Raw genomic sequence first — 15163 nt, forward strand, 5'->3', positions numbered from 1 at the left:
GGTTGGGGAAGGTTGGGGTTGGGGGAGGGTGCCTGGGGGGAAAGGGGGCTCCAGAGGGAGGAGAGCTGTGAAATCAACTCTCTCAGTCATCCAGTCAGAGAAGCCATCACCTGGGATTAAAGTGGGGAGGGACACAAAATTTCCTGAGTTGCTGGTCTTCTGCCTAGTTGGGTGCTCACTCATGTCTCATTCAGGCGCATCTGTCCCATTCATTCAGTAAAACAACTAACCAGTGAATCATCAAACCAGTCAACAAACCAATAAACCAGTGAAGAAACCAATAAACCAGTCAACCAACCAACCATCAACCAACTAACAAACCACTCAACCAACCGACAAATCAACCAACCAACCAACCAATGAACTAGTCAACCAACCAATCAGGGAATCAGCCAACTAACCAAATAAACCAGTCAACCAATCAATCAACCCATTAATCAACCAATGAACCAGTTGACCAAAAACCAACAAATTAGCCAATGAGAGAATCAGTCTTAACCTATAAGAGGGTCCAGGGGGAAAAAAAATTAAAAAATAAAAAAAGAAATAAAAAAAGACAGAACCAGCCAACCAACCAGTGACTCAACCAACAGTCAATCAAGCATTTCTTCAACCATTCCAACATCTCCTTTACTGAGTACTCTGTATCTCTGGTGTCTCTATTTACTCTGTTCTTAAAAGGCAAACCAGATCACATTACACACATTGATACACACACCTTGTTTCATCTTTACTCATTAATTACTAAAAACCCACTATGTGCCAAGCATTTGGGATACAGTAATGAATGAAATGATTCCTGCCTCCTGAGGGCTTCTGCGTATGCAGTTCCCTCCAACTAAAATGCTCTTCCCTTGGGTGTTTTCCTGGCTCATTCCTTTCCTTTTTTTTTTATTTTTTTATTTTAAGGGATAAGGTTTCACTCTGTTGCCCAGGCTGCAGTGCAGTGGCATCATCTCAGCTCACTGCAGCCTAGGCCTCCCAGGCTCAAGCAATCCTCCCACCTCAGGCTCCCAAGTAGCTGGGACTACAAGCGTGCGCCACCATGCCTGGCTAATTTTTTTTTCTTTTTTCCTATAGATATGAGGTCTTGCTATGTTGCACAGGTCCTGAACTCCTGGACTAAAGCAATTCTCCCTCCTCGGCCTCCCACAGTGCTGGGATTACAGACCTCTATGCCTGGCTTCCTTCCCATTCTTTATGCCTCAGTCAACATGTTACCTACTTGGAGAAGGTTTTCTGGCTACCTACTCTGAATTAGGTCCCCTTTGTCATTTTGTAGCTCAGCTGCTAGGTGTTTCTGACTTATTCCAATACACTCTCATTTAATTTGCCTCTGGTCTACTCTCCACAGTGTGAGCCGCTGGAGGGCACAGACCATGTTCTTGTTCCCAGCTGTATCCTCAGCACCTAAAACAGTGCCTGGCACATTGCAGGCACTCAACATTTAATGAATACCTGGATGAGTTCTTCCTCCCCCATCTTCCCCTGCCCTCCACTCCCCCGCTCCACCTTCCACCTGCCCTTACCTGCCAGGGGCTCTCCCCCCACTGGAAGCCCGCCTTCCAGGGCTCCCCCAAGGACCTCATAGGGAGCCACGGGGGCAGGGGCCAGGGGGAGTTTCCCATAGTCTACGAGCCATCCCAGCCCACTAGCTGGGAGCAGGGTCCTGTCCAGCTCCAGCCCCAGGGTCGCCAGGAGTGACATGGCTGTAGCACAGGTGCAGGGCACTGATGGCAACAGGAGCGGCTGCACCAGCAGCTGGGACCAGGCTCTGGAGGATGCTCAGGTGGACGAAGACAGGCACCAAGGTGAAAGTGGAAGACCTACACGTGTGAGACAAGAGTGGGTGGGGTCAGGAAAGCCTCAACCACGGCCAAAATCATGGGGAAGCCAAGCCACACCCCCAGGCACGTCCACAGGGCTCTTCCCTCCCGCTTCCAACCACAGTTTATAACTAAGCCTCAGCCTCTCCGAATTCTAAATTTGCCCTTTCTTTACCCAAATCTGAGCCCCACCCACTCCCAAGGGAATTTCTTTAGGCCCTAAGGTAGGACCGATGCCCCACCCTTTCCCCCAATACAGAAACCTAAGAGTCTCCCAGGGGAATTACCTTAGGCCCCTCCCATCCACCTCAGAATATTCCGCTTCATGGAAAAACTCAATTCCAGGGACATTTTCTTCCAGCCACGCCCCTTGCCCTAAAATATTTCCTTTTGGCCCCACTGCCTTCCTAGCTTCCATCCCAAACCAGTGCCCAGGGGAACTGCCCCAGGCCCCAGCCCTTCAGCAATGTTATCCACTCAAATCCCACTCCTCGCTTTGCCACTGCCCCTCCAGGCCCCGCCCCTCATTATTTAGCTCCGCCCCTCTCCGATTCCCCAGAGGCCCCACCCCTTAGCTAAAGGTTGGCTTAGCCCCGCCCCTTCCCACAATGGGCTCGCGAAATCCCACCCATCGTGACGACAGTGGTTCTAGCCCCACCCACTTAGAGGGCTACCTCTAAGCCCCGCCTTCTCCCCTGTCAATCTAAGCCAGTCCCAGCCTCAGCAGGCGCTTGGTTTAAAAAGAAGTTGGGCTGTGAGCCAGAGCAACGTGGAGCACGGAGGGTGGAAGTGGGTAGAGGGGGCAGGCAGAGAACGGCTACCCGAATGCCAGCCGTCCACACGCGGCTATGCGCCGAGGGCCAAAGCGCATGCTACGTCTCCCGAGCTGTCCAATTGCTCTACACCTCCGCCTTCTTGGGGATCAGTGCGCATGTGCGGACACTCAGGGCCCGCCGCTCATTCATTACGGGGCACTGGTAGGCTACTGTGCAGGAACAACCAAGCACGCACAGAATCGTTTAGAAAGACCACACCCTCCCTTGGAGTGCGCAGGCGCAGCCACACGGCTGCTGACAAACATCGAGTCTCTAGAACTCTCCCAATGGGCCGCGGGCCCAGTGCGCATGCGCAACCGCCCGCCTTCGGCCCACCGTACCTCTTCTGCGCCTGCGCGACCGTGATTCCCCGCTCGCAGCTCCCCTCCCCCCAGGGCTCCCTAAAGAGGGCCACGAGCTGCGAAAGGGCGGGAAAGGCGGTTGGAGAGGGAGAGGGAGAGGTAAGCGGTTACTCACTCCATGGCTGCAGCAAGGAGAGGCGGCGGCGGCCTCGGCTGAAGAAAGAAGGTGGGAGCGGAGAGCGCAGGCGTGGTGAGCGCGGAGACGGGCTGGGGGCACAAAAGGGTAGAGGCTACAGAGCCATGGCTGGGGCTACGCAGGCGGAGGCAGAGAACGCTGTAGTTAGAAGAGACCGTGATCTGAGGACGGGGAATGAGGCGGCCCCGGGGACTGGGGACAGATATACCCTTGGTGGCGCAGCACGGCCCGCCCGGATCCTTCCGCGCCCCGCCCTCGCGGGGCCCCAGCTGGGAGGCAACCCGGTCACCTCCTCCTGGGGATCGGGGGATCCGACCTCTTCCTTCCCAGTTCTAGGGTCCAGGCCCCTCCTCCCTTTTGAACCGGGGATCCGGCCTCCTCTCTCTGAGCCGGGGATCCGGCCCTCTCCTCGTGGCTCCAGGTTCTGGTTTCCTCCTCCTGACTCTAAGCTCTGGTTTCTTTCTCTTTCTGCCTCTGAGGTCTGGGCCTGCTTCCTCCTGTGATTTTGTGGATCCAGCCTCATTCTTTTCCCGGAGACCTGCATCATTTAATCTCTGTTTCCCCTTCCCTGCTTGCAGAATTTCCTGCCAGCCACACTTTTCATGTTTTCATCCCCCAACTGCTGACCCCGAGAAACCCTCGTGAATTAGAGTCCAGCGTGAGTCACAGCACTCTCCCACAGACCTGCCAGGATGGCCTCGGGCAAATAGCTTAAGTTCTCTTATTTCATTTCCCTATCTGTAATAAAAGAAAAATCAGCTCTCCTGGTGGGTTTATGAAACTCAAATAAGACGGTGTCTGGCAAGCCTTATGCACAGAGTTCAACTCATACTTTCCTGTTCAATTTTTTTTTTTTTTAGGTGAGATGAAGTCTCTCCGTCTCTGTGGCCCAGGCTGGAGTGTAGTGGCGCCATCTCGGCTCACTGCAAACTCGGCCGAGTTCACGCCATTCTCCTGCCTCAGCCTCCCGAGTAGCTAGGATTACAGGCGGCCGCCACCACGCCCAGCTAATTTTTTGTATTTTTAGTAGAGACGGGGTTTCACCTTGTTAGCCAGGATGGTCTCGAATTCCTGACTTCGTGATCGGCCCGCCTCGGCCTCCCAAAGTGCTGGGCTTACAGGCGTGAGCCACCGCGCTCGGCCTCAACATATTTTATTGGGGCCCAGTCTCACTTCTTCCTTCCCCCTTGCAAGGGCCGCAGACGTTGGACTGTCCAACTCTTGCTGTCGTTCTTCTGTCTCCCTCATTCCTCTGAAGTGTCTGTTTCAGACCATCCTCATCTTCCGTTCCAAATGATGGGTGCCCAGGTCCCATCCCCTGGCAGGAATTCAGACATCGAGGCCCCAGCTGCGTCCTTTTCTCCATCCCTTGCCCTTGGCTTCCTTTCAGACAGTCCTTAGCTTCCACTGGATAGGAACTATCTCCCAACCCTGCCAAAAATGGAAGATCTCCAAGAGGGTAGCCATCTTGCCCCTTCTCATGCACAGGGCCCTCCACCAGCCGAGGTGGATGTCGGTCTTTTCTCTCTTGCAGAAACCCAGCTTGTCCTATCCACGTCAGGACATCCCCGCTGGAGTTCAACCTTCGTCCCTTGTGTGGCAGTTAGGAGACTGAATCAAGGTCCAGAGAAGGTGGAGGAATCCTGGTATTGAGCGTTTTACACAAGCTTCTTTCTCCTCCCTTACCTGTTGTGGGCAGGAAGTCCTTCTTGGGATCTGACCACCTTCCCTTAGAGCACTTATTGTCCACTTTGCCAGTTTTTGAGCACCTGCCCTATATTTCCTTGAGCCTGTAGGGGTTGTGTTATCACTGAGACAGTATACAGAGTAGCAGCTAAGAGCATAAACTGAGCTTGTCCCATCCGTGGACCCGCATGTGGCCCAGAATAGCTTTGAATGCAGCCTAATACAAATTCGTAAACTTTCCTAAACCATGCGAATTTTTTGCGAGTTTTTTTTTTTTTTTTTTTTTTTCCGAGCTCATCACCTATCATTAGTGTTATTTTATGTGTGGCCTAAGACAGTTCTTGCGACGTGGCCCCAGGAAGCCAAATTTTATACATCCCTGGCATAGACTCTGGAGCCAGATTTATGAGTTCAAAACCTGACTGCACCCCTCTTATTAGCTGTGTGACCCTAGCCATTTCCCTTCCCTGTGCCTCAGTTTCCCCTGTGGTACAAGGTGGCGTTAAGAATACCTGCCTCTGGGCCAGGCATGGTGGCTCACGCCTGTAATCCCACCACCCTGGGAGGCTGAAGTGGGCAGATTGCTTGAGCTCAGGAATTCGAGACCAGCCTGGGCAACATGGTGAAACCCCGTCTCTACCGAAAGTACAAAAAAATAGCTGGGTGTGGTTTGTGCCTGTGGTCCCAGCTACTTGTGAGGCTAAGGCAGGAGGATCACTTGAACCCTAGGGTGGGGCGGAGGTTGCAGTAAGCAGAGATTGTGCCACCACACTCCAGCCTGGGTGACAGAGTGAGACCCTGTCTCAAAAAAAAAAAAAAAAGTGCCTACCTCATAGGGCTGTTACGAGGATTAAATGAGTTAATCCACGTCGAGCAGTTAGACTAGTGCCTGGGACACAGTAGGTGCTGCATAAAAGTGGTTATTGTTACTGCTATAATTAAGGTGGATGTGTTCTCATTCCATTGCTGTGCAGTAAGTCCAACTTCCTTCCACTTCTCCGTATAGGTTTTTGAGCAAAAGCAGATGGAATTAAGGGTAGACTGTTGGACAGACTGCCAATGGTAAGGACGCACAGATGTCCCCTACCCCAGCCCCCCACCGGCAGAATCTTCTCCTAAGAAGACCTAGATTATACATGGGAACTGGGTTTGGTTTGGTTTGGTTTGGTTTTGAGACAGAGTCTTGCTGTGTCGCTCAGGCTGGAGTACAGTGGTATGATCTCGGCTCATTACAACCTCCGCTTTCTGGATTCAAGCAATTCTGCTTCAGCCTCCCAAGTAGCTGGGATTACAGGCGCCCGTCACCCCGCCCGCTAATTTTTGTATTTTTAGTAGAGACGGGGTTTTGCCAATTTGGTCAAGCTGGTCTTGAACTCCTGACTTCAGGTGACTCCCTCCCCTTCCTCAGCCTCCCAAAGTGCTGGGATTTACAGGCGTGAGCCACCACACCCGGCCTTAAGCAAGACCTACCTGTTTTTTTGGGGTTTTTTTGGTTTGTTTTGTTTGTTTGTTTATTTTGAGACAGAGTCTCGCTTTGTTGCCCAGGCTGGATTGCACTGGCGCCATCTCAGCTCACTGCAACCACCGCCTCCCAGGTTCGAGCCATTCTCCTGCCTCAGGCTCCCAAGTAGCTGGGACTACAGGCGCCCATCACCACGCCCGGCTAGTTTTTGTATTTTTAGTAGAGATGGGGTTTCTCCATGTTGGTCAGGCTGGTCTCGAACTCCTGACCTCGTGATCTGCCCGCCTCAGCCTCCCAAAAAATCCCACGCCTGGGATTACAGGTGTGAGCCACTGCGCCCAGCCTAAATAAAATTTTTTATTTTGGAATAATTTTAGATTGACTCGACAGAAAAGTTGCAAAGATAACAGGGAGAATTTCTGTATGCCCCTCACTTGGTTTTTCCCATTAACATCTTACATTACTTTGCTGCATTTGTCACAACCAAGGCAACATCAGTATGTTACCATTGACCAGATGCCATTCTTGACGCTGACCACACTTGATTCTGATTTTGGTAGTTGTTCCTTAATGTCCTTTCTGGTCCTTCAGGATGCCACGTCATATTTAGGCATCATGGCTTCACAGCCTTCTCTGGCTAGTGACTGGCTTTACACTTTCCTTGTCATTCGTGACCCTGACCGTTTGGAAAAATGCTGGTTGGGTATTTTATGGAATGTGCTTCCATTTATTTTTGTCTCATACTTAGACTGGTATTGCAGGATATTGAGAGGATGGCCAGGTAGGATAGTTTATTTTTATTTTTTTAAGTAGAGATGGGGGCGGGGTCTCACTGTGTTGCCTGGGCTGGTCTTGAATTCCTGGTTCCTGAGCTCAAGTGATCCTCCTGCCTCACTCTTCCAAAGTGTTAGCATTACAAGCCTGAGCCACTGTGCCTGGCCTGGGTTTTTTTGTTTGTTTTTGTTTTGTTGTGTTGTGTTTTTTAGGTTTTTTTTGTTTTTTTGAGACAGAGTTCGCTCTTGTTGCCCAGGCTGGAGTGTAATGGTGCCATCTTGGCTCACCGCAACCTCTGCCTCCTGGGTTCAAGAGATTTTCCTGCCTCAGCCTCCCGAGTAGCTAGGATTACAGTCACCACACGTGGCTAATTTTATATTTTTAGTAGAGACGGGGTTTCTTCATGTTGGTCAAGCTGGTCTCAAACTCCCGACCTCAGATGATTTGCCCGCCTCAGCCTCCCAAAGTGCTGGGATTACAGGCGTGAACCACCAGGCATGGCCCAGCCTGGGTAATTTTTAATAACTTGGTCAGTGGGAGAATTGAATTGCTGGCTACGTGCGGTTTATGCTGGCTGCAGAGGTGTCTGGGCAGGGACTCTGCTTCCCCTCCCCACCCCCACCCCCATCTCAACCCTTTTGCTGTCTCTCTCTAGCTATTGGGTCCCACCCGCTTCAGCCCAGCCAGACTAAGCAGCTGGACTCAGGCTGAGTGGGTGCCAATTGGCACCCTGAACTCTCCAGCCCCTCCCAGCCTGTTCTAGTTCACTGTGGGTCATCGGTGGTTGCCTGTGACCCTACTCCCCAGATCTTCGAACCCTGAGTCCCCCCATGTGCACATTGCTAACCCAGGCTTATGGCCCCTTCAGGACTCACGTCCTGGCCTCCCCCAGCCTGGAGCTCCCCTTCAACTCCTGAGCTGGGGCTTCAAGCAAAGGTGGGGCTACTGGGGACTCTTTTTCCATGCGGAGGGGCCTGGCTTGGGGAGTGAGGCGGTGGTTGCAGGCAGATTGCATCAGCCCTGGCTGTTTGACGGGGAGGGGGAATTGGGGGATTCTCTGGGGACCCCAGCACACCTGGCAACCGCTCCTGGTTAGCAGAGCCTTGGATAAGGGAGAACTCTAGCACAGCAAGAGTAGGGGGGGCGTGGAGAGGGAGAGAGATCAGCCACCCATGTAGGACCCTGAGAATCTGGGACTCAGTGCCAAGAAGGGCCCTCAGGTCACAGAGGCTTGTCAGCAGGAGACAAGACTGAGGTCCCGAGAGGTAAGGGGGTTGTGAAAATCATGCTGCCAGTTAGATGGGACCTCAGCCTCCACCATGCTACACAGCTTCCAGGGCCCCAAGGCCCATGGTGGAGCCTCTGGGAGGCCTCCAAGCCCCGACCCTCACCTCAGGCCTGCTGCTGCTCACGACTGCCAAACGCTATTGATTCTCGCCTGCACCATGCCATCACCCTGCTATTGCCGCGACCTCTCAGTGCTTTCCCAATCAAGGTGGCCCTGGCATGATGAAAAAGGCTCTGAGTTTTGCATTAGACAGACCTGGGTTCTGGTCCTGAGCCCAGCACTCAGTTGTAGACTGGAGTGCAGACAGGGCCCTCATCTGCCTGAACCTCTGCTGCCTTCTGCAATGTGGGTCAGAGCATGGGCCCTGGAGCCAGCCTGCTGGGTTCACACCCCAACTCCACCAGTTCTGTGACCCTCAGCAAGTGGCAGCCTCTCTGTGACTCAGTTTCCCCTCCATAAAATGGGGGTGAGATGGTCCATTGCAGCCGGTAGTTTTGAGGATTAAATGTGTAACTGTGTGTAAAATACTTAGAGTGGGGCCTAGCCTACGGGAAGTGCCCTGTGAGTGATAGTTTCTGCTCGGTTCCCGTGCGGGAGCGCTGTGGAGATGATGTCGGTGAAACCAGCGCCTGTTGGAGCCCAGGTCTGTGCATGATTCTCTGTTCCCGCCATGCCTGCTTCTGCTTTCAGATCCGCCTTGCACAGATGTCTGCCTACGTGACTGCTCCCCTGAACGCTTCGAGGGCAAAGTCAGGGCCCTCCTCATTCCCAGAATTGTTCCCTACAACCCCCCACCCTGTGTTGCTATTTCTGTAGGCATCAATACATTTTCTAATGAGTTGCTCAGCACAGAGGCCAGCGAATGTGATACTGAGGTCCCTGAGAGGAGCCAGGGAGGGTAACTGGGTCACGCAGGCCAGGGCTGCCGGGGTTGAAGGTGGGCGTCCTGGCAAACAAGGGCAGGTAGGCCAAGGCCAGCTCAGTTGGGGAGAGGATGACGTGGGGGCTGGGAGACAGCACAGGCTGCCACGTGGCCCACAGTCCTCCAGAGCCCCTTCCCTCCCTTGGCGCCACTCTTGTCCCTTCAGCAGAAGCAGTCACAGCTCTTACGCAAAAAAAAAGGACACAGCAAACATAACAGCTGACACCAGTGTCCTAGAGCCCAGGATGCCATCACTTACCGCTTAGTGGCCTTGGACAAGACACTGCACTCCCCAACCTGTGGTCACCTCATCAGTAAAATGGGCACAATTGTAGAACTACCTCGGGGCAGTGTGGAGGGGCAGGGGGTTGACAGGGGAAGAGGCCTGGACTGGTAAAGTGCTGACCACCTTGGGCCCGTGTCAGGCCCAGAGGGAGGGGTGGCCCCCAGAAGCTCCTGGGCGCCTGAAAGGCACCGGGGCCGCAGCAACTCCGGCAGCGCTCGCTGCTGGTGCTGAGCTGCTGGTTTCACAGGAGAAGCTAGAAATCCAGATTTTTTTTTTCTGTGACATCCAAGTTTTAAAGGTAGGCAAGTAATTCAGAAAAACCTGGAAAACCCCGGCAAACCACAAGTGTGGACGAGACTCGGGCCGCTGGCCCTCTGTGACTTCCCTCCCCACAGCTGTCATCCTCTGCCCGTAGCAGAGAGCAAAAGGAACCCAGCCCTCATTCTAAGAGTCTCCGAGGACTGGGGCTAGACCCCTCTGTGCTGGACTTTACAAGCAGTGAGACAGAGCAGGGCCTTGTTCCAACACAGCCCTGTCCCATGTGAAGTAGAGGAGGACAGTGTTTCTGGGGAGCAGAGGAGGAGGTCTAGAGAATCCTTCCTGAGGGTCAGGATGCCTGCTGGAAGCGGGGCTGGTGTCTTATTACTCTTCCTAGCCAGCCGTCTGTGCCCCCAGCCAAAGGCCAGCAGAAGCACATTACTCATTGCGGCAGGAAGACTGTCCCCCCCAGGGACCCGCAGGTCACCTCAATAAGGAGGCGTTTGGACTAACTTTAGGAGTTGGGCTGTCAGGGGCAAGCCCATGATGTGGATCTATTTGACCTACAGCCCGGAGAAGCAAAGGGAGCCGGTGCCGGGGTTAAGTGAGAAACAGCCAGCAACTCTGAGCCAGGGGGGTGTTTGGTCGTTTCTGTGGTTTGGACATGGTGCTGTCTGTGTTGAGGCGTGATTCAGGAGTGGGCTCCTCGTCTCGGTCCCTTGTGGTCGTGGTGGCCTGGCCTGGGGCTGGTGTTCTGGAAAGTTTGTGCAGCAAGAGAGCACTAGGGCCCTGCTGTCAGGGCTGCTTTCTCGCAGCAAATGCGCTCATCCCGCCAAGATGGAAGGCTGAGCCGCCACCGCTGCGTCCAGAGGAGCCTGCTCCTGCATTCGGTTGGTCCAGGACGTGTGATTCCTACAGGGTCGCTAGGGCATGGAGGAGAGTACCCAGGCTTGAGCCCAGCCAGCACTCATAGGATGGATGGTCATGGTAGGAGCTGCAGCGAGAGAGGCGGAGGTGGGGAGCCACAGTGGGAGGGCCTCACGGGACCCCCTAGGCTCCCTAGGTGCCCCCTCAGCGGGCACGGGGGTACCCCCCATAGAGAGTTTTGAGGTCAGCGGCCATCAGAGCGCCAGGCCTTCGCCCAGTTTGATGCAGACTCCTTTGCCCTCTTCCTGATCTACCACAGAGCAGGAGTGGATGGGGGTTGGTGAGCAGCGGACGCCCTTCTTCCCTGCAGGAGTTTCAGGCCCTCATCTGCAGCTGGGGTGGGCGGATCATCCTGAATTGGATTTGAGAGTGAAGCCCAGGCTGGTCTGGAAGGTCATGGAGATGGCCCAGGAAGGCTCTGGAGAATGGGAAGGGGGACTGGATGAGGCAGGGGATGGTGCTGGTGGTGGCGGTGGGGAGCGAGGCTCGGCGTGGTTGGGAGCCCAGCTGTGGGGCCAGACGCCTGGGCCAGCCCTTACTGGCTGTGGGACTCATGCAGGTGGTTTCAGTCCTCTCACTTTTTCCAGTTTGCTCATTTATAAGTGGGAACCATGATAATTTCCCCCCACCACATTGCCGGGGAAAGTTGAGTGAGTGAGAACAGGTGAAGCCCTGGAAACGGCCCCGTGCATGAGAAATGCCATGAAATATGGGTATGGAGATGGCCGCCAAGATGGGAAGGTGCTGTATTTGGTTCCAGTTCTCAAAATGAAAGCCACGCTGCCCCCATCCTCTGGCTGCCTTCACCTGGTTCCCAGAGAAACCTCCATAGCAACCGGTTCCACCACAGCCCGGCCTGGGCTCTTCCCTCCTTCCCCCACCAACATCACTGTCTGTCCCTGGGGAAGCTGATGTTGACGAGAAGAGGGCCTGCGGAGGGGGCACAGGTGTGCGCCGTTCCTCCCCCGCCACACACGCCTGTCCGCTGCTCTCAGAGTCCCTCAGCCCTCATGCCTCAGTCCCTCTCCAGGCCTTGGTGTCCTGTGCCTGCACCACCGACCAGAGCGTTTCAGCTCTAGGCTCTTCCCCAGCCTGTTCTCAACCAGCATTACCGGCCGCCCCAAGGAGGGCATGGACCTGCCCTTAGAAACTCTGCCCAAGCCATTGCCCTCGGCATAAAGTCAGCTCTGAGCCTGATGTCTATGTGCCTCCACAGCCTCACTGGCCTCTCAGCCCCTTCCCAGCACCGCCTGGTTGTTTGGTTGAGTGGCTTTATTGAGATACTGTATAATCCACATGTGTTTATCAAAGTGTCCAACTTAGTGGCTTTAGTACACTGACAGAGTTGTGCAGCCATCACCACAAGTTTAGAACATTTTCATCACCCTAAAAAGAAACTCCTGGGCCGGGCATGGTGGCTCACGCCTGTCATCCCAGCACTTTGGGAGACCGAGGTGGGCGGATCTCGAAGTCAAGAGATTGAGACCATCCTGGCCAACATGGTGAAACCCTGTCTCTACTAAAAATACAAAAGTTAGCTGGGTGTGCTGGCATGTGCCTGTAATCCCAGCTACTTGGGAGGCTGAGGCAGGAGAATAACTTGAACCCGGGAGGCGGAGGTTGCATGAGCTGAGATCATGCCACTGCACTCCATCCTGGTGACAGAGCGAGATTCGTCTCAGAAAAAAAAAAAAAAGCCAGTGTGGTGGCACACACCTGTAATCCCAACTGTTAGGGAGGCTGAGGTGGGAGGCCCACTGGAGCCCGGGAGGTCGAGGCTGTGGGCTGTGATTGCACCACCGCACTTCATTCAGCCTGGGAGACAGAGTGAGACCCTGTCTTAGAAAAAAAAAAAAAATTTAATGCAGTTAGGTAGAGGGAAAAAAAATCTTTCAATATAAGGGAAAGAAAGAAAAGTTCTTGGCCAAAAAGGAAGAAGCCTTGGCACCGGAGTATTCCTCACATCTCTCCCAGTCCTATTATTTCATATTAAGAGCGGTGGTTCTAGAATCTTCGTTAAAGTTTCTCTCTGGCTGTTTCCTGACTTTCCTGGGGTTGTCTTAGCTCATTCATTTTTCCTGTGGGGAAAATTGCTGTTGGTCGCACCACCTGAGCTCCTTTGGTAGCTTCTGGGCCTGGGGAGTGGAAAGGAGAAAGTAATTGCTAATTAGCTGTGAAGTGACTTCAAGGGAAAGAAGGAGAGAAGGTTGAGAACCAGTGAATCCAGGAATCATTTAGCTACTACCTTGAGGCCGTCCTGTGTAGCAAGTGGCAGAGGCAGGATTTTGGTACCCTGGGCAAGTCGGCCCCCTCTGAGGGCCTTGGTTTCTTCATCTACCCGGGTGAGGAGAATAAACCTGCTTAAAATGATTTCTAAGATACATGAAGAACAGTAGAGAACAGTGCATCTAGCAGGCTGCCTTTTGGATGCAGGTGGGGATAGTACAAACCACGTTTTTGCTTAAATGCACAGCAAGTAGCTGCAAAGACTTGCAGTAGCAGCCTGTCTCCAGGGAGCAGGGCTGGGCGGCTGTGGGACTCAGGGAAGACAGGCCACAGTATTCCCTTTTGTACCTTTTGAGCTAGAACAATGTGAACATACTCCCTATTCACAAAATGAATGTGTTTGTTTTTTGTTTTTTGAGACCGAGTTTTACTCTTGTTGCCCAGGCTGGAGTGCAGTGTTGCGATCTCGGCTCACTGCAACCTCCGCCTCCCAGGTTCAAGCGATTCTCCCACCTCAGCCTCCTGAGTAGCTGGGATTACAGGCATGCACCACCACACCTAGCTAATTTTGTAATTTTTTTTTTAGCAGAGATGGGGTTTCTTCATGTTGGTCAGGCTGGTCTCAAACTCCCCACCTCAGGTGATCCGCCCCTCCACGCCCCGCTCCCCGGCCTCCCAAAGTGCTGGGATTACAGGTATGAGTCACTGTACCCGGCCTAGTTTTTACTTTTTTAAGTACTCACCAATGTCACTGGGTTGTGGCAGGGTGGTGCGGCCTCCTGGGTAGTGAGCACACAGGAACATTTAGGCCTTGAAACATTAAACATCTGAACATGCAGTAAAAGTTCCAGTGACAGCCTGGGGAAAAGACAACCTGGTCCATCACAGCTTCTCCCCTTGCGGAGCTGACAGACACACAGCTACACATGCCCAGTTCCTTTGTCTCCACACAGGTCCTTCATGCAAGCCGGTTATGCCTGTAGGTTGAAAGGCATCAGGGAGGAAAATGAGACCAGAATGCCAGGTGGGCCTAAGGAGGAGAGAGAGGACAGTTGAAAACCCACAGGTATCCCTGTCCCCTCCTCCCTCCCTGCTGTTGGGGACACCTGGTTCTGTGGAGGAGAGGTGGCCTTTTGGTGGAGGTGAGCACAGGGGTGGGAGAGAGGAGCTGAATTCCATGCCACAGATTTGGCTTAGAAAAGCAACCCCCGCTGGACATGATGGCTCATGCCTGTAATGCTGGCACTTTGGGAGGCAGAGGTGGGAGGATGGCCTCAGCCTAGGAGTTGGAGACCAGCCTGGGCAACATAGTGAGACCCCATCTCTACAAAAATTCAAAAATTAGCTGGGCATGGTGGCATATGCCTGTAGTCCAGCTAATGGGAGGCTAGGGCAGGAGGATCATTTGATCCCAGAAAGTTGAGGCTGCAGTGAGTCATGATTATACCACTGCACTGGATGACAGAGTGAGACCAAAAAGAAAGATAAAGGAAAGCAGACCCTCTCCATGGCTCTGGGTTTTTTGTTTGTTTTGTGTGTTTGTTTTAGAGTCTCGCTTTGTTGCCCAGGCTGGAGTGCAGTGGTGCGATCTTGGCTCACTGCAACCTCCATCTCAGCCTCTCAAGTAGCTGGGATTACAGGCATGCGCCACCACACTTGGCTAATTTTTGTATTTTTAGTAGAGACGGGGTTTCACCGTGTTGGTCTGGCTGGTCTCAAACTCCTGACCTGAGGTAATCCACCCACCTCAGCCTCCCAGAGTACTGGGATTACAGGTGTGAGCCACCGCACCCGGCCTGCTCTGTTTTCTACTAATGGGGTTGGCCATACCCCAGGCAGGGTAATTATATAACAGAGCGGGACAGGGAAGCCCAGGCCACACTGCCAGCTCCTGCCTGGTGACTGCAACAGTCTCCTCACTCCTCCCACACAGAGTCTTGGTGTGTCTTTCCAAACGTGACCCTGACCCACTGGAGCCCACCCATGGCCTCATGCTCCCAAGGCACTCGTTGGCCTGGACCGCTTGAGCATCTGCCTTGGCTAAAGTCCACTTAAGAAGTTGTCGGTCACTTGACTTCAGTTCTTGAAGGGCAGACTTGGAGCTGATCTTCAGGGTTTAGGTGCACTTTCTTTTTTTTTTTTTTTTTTTTGAGACGGAGCCTCGCTCTGTCGCCCAGGCTGGAGTGCAGTGGCCG

General features: G+C 53.4%; 3 protein-coding genes across 6 annotated transcripts in view; 2 read left to right on the forward strand and 1 right to left on the reverse strand.

Moving 5' to 3' along the window:
• Positions 1 to 3212, reverse strand: part of ATF5 (activating transcription factor 5) — a 5300-nt gene extending 2088 nt beyond the window's left edge. Inside the window, exons 1-3 of the mRNA XM_017882031.1 lie at positions 3119 to 3212; positions 1530 to 1826; positions 1 to 110 (exon numbers count right to left, since the gene is read on the reverse strand). Coding sequence (XP_017737520.1) covers positions 1 to 110; positions 1530 to 1707 — 288 coding nt within the window. The 5' untranslated portion in view covers positions 1708 to 1826; positions 3119 to 3212. The remainder of the gene's footprint in view (positions 111 to 1529; positions 1827 to 3118) is intronic.
• The window catches only part of NUP62 (nucleoporin 62), a 22823-nt gene continuing 10638 nt past the window's right edge, over positions 2979 to 15163 (forward strand). The window contains exon 1 of one of the 2 annotated variants that reach the window (XM_017882128.1): positions 2979 to 3193. The gene's annotated coding sequence lies outside the window, so the exon portion shown is untranslated. Of the gene's footprint in view, positions 3194 to 4694; positions 4786 to 15163 lie in introns of those variants that run through there. The other variant, XM_017882129.1, reaches the window with a different exon arrangement.
• IL4I1 (interleukin 4 induced 1) overlaps positions 3101 to 15163 on the forward strand; it is a 42247-nt gene continuing 30184 nt past the window's right edge. For 2 of the 3 annotated variants that reach the window (XM_017882120.1, XM_017882125.1), the window contains exons 1-2: positions 4761 to 4785; positions 5832 to 5887. The gene's annotated coding sequence lies outside the window, so the exon portion shown is untranslated. Of the gene's footprint in view, positions 3194 to 4760; positions 4786 to 5831; positions 5888 to 15163 lie in introns of those variants that run through there. The other variant, XM_017882122.1, reaches the window with a different exon arrangement.

This window comes from Rhinopithecus bieti, unplaced genomic scaffold, assembly GCF_001698545.2.
Source record: "Rhinopithecus bieti isolate Rb0 unplaced genomic scaffold, ASM169854v2 scaffold_12070, whole genome shotgun sequence".
Lineage (NCBI taxonomy): Eukaryota > Metazoa > Chordata > Mammalia > Primates > Cercopithecidae > Rhinopithecus > Rhinopithecus bieti.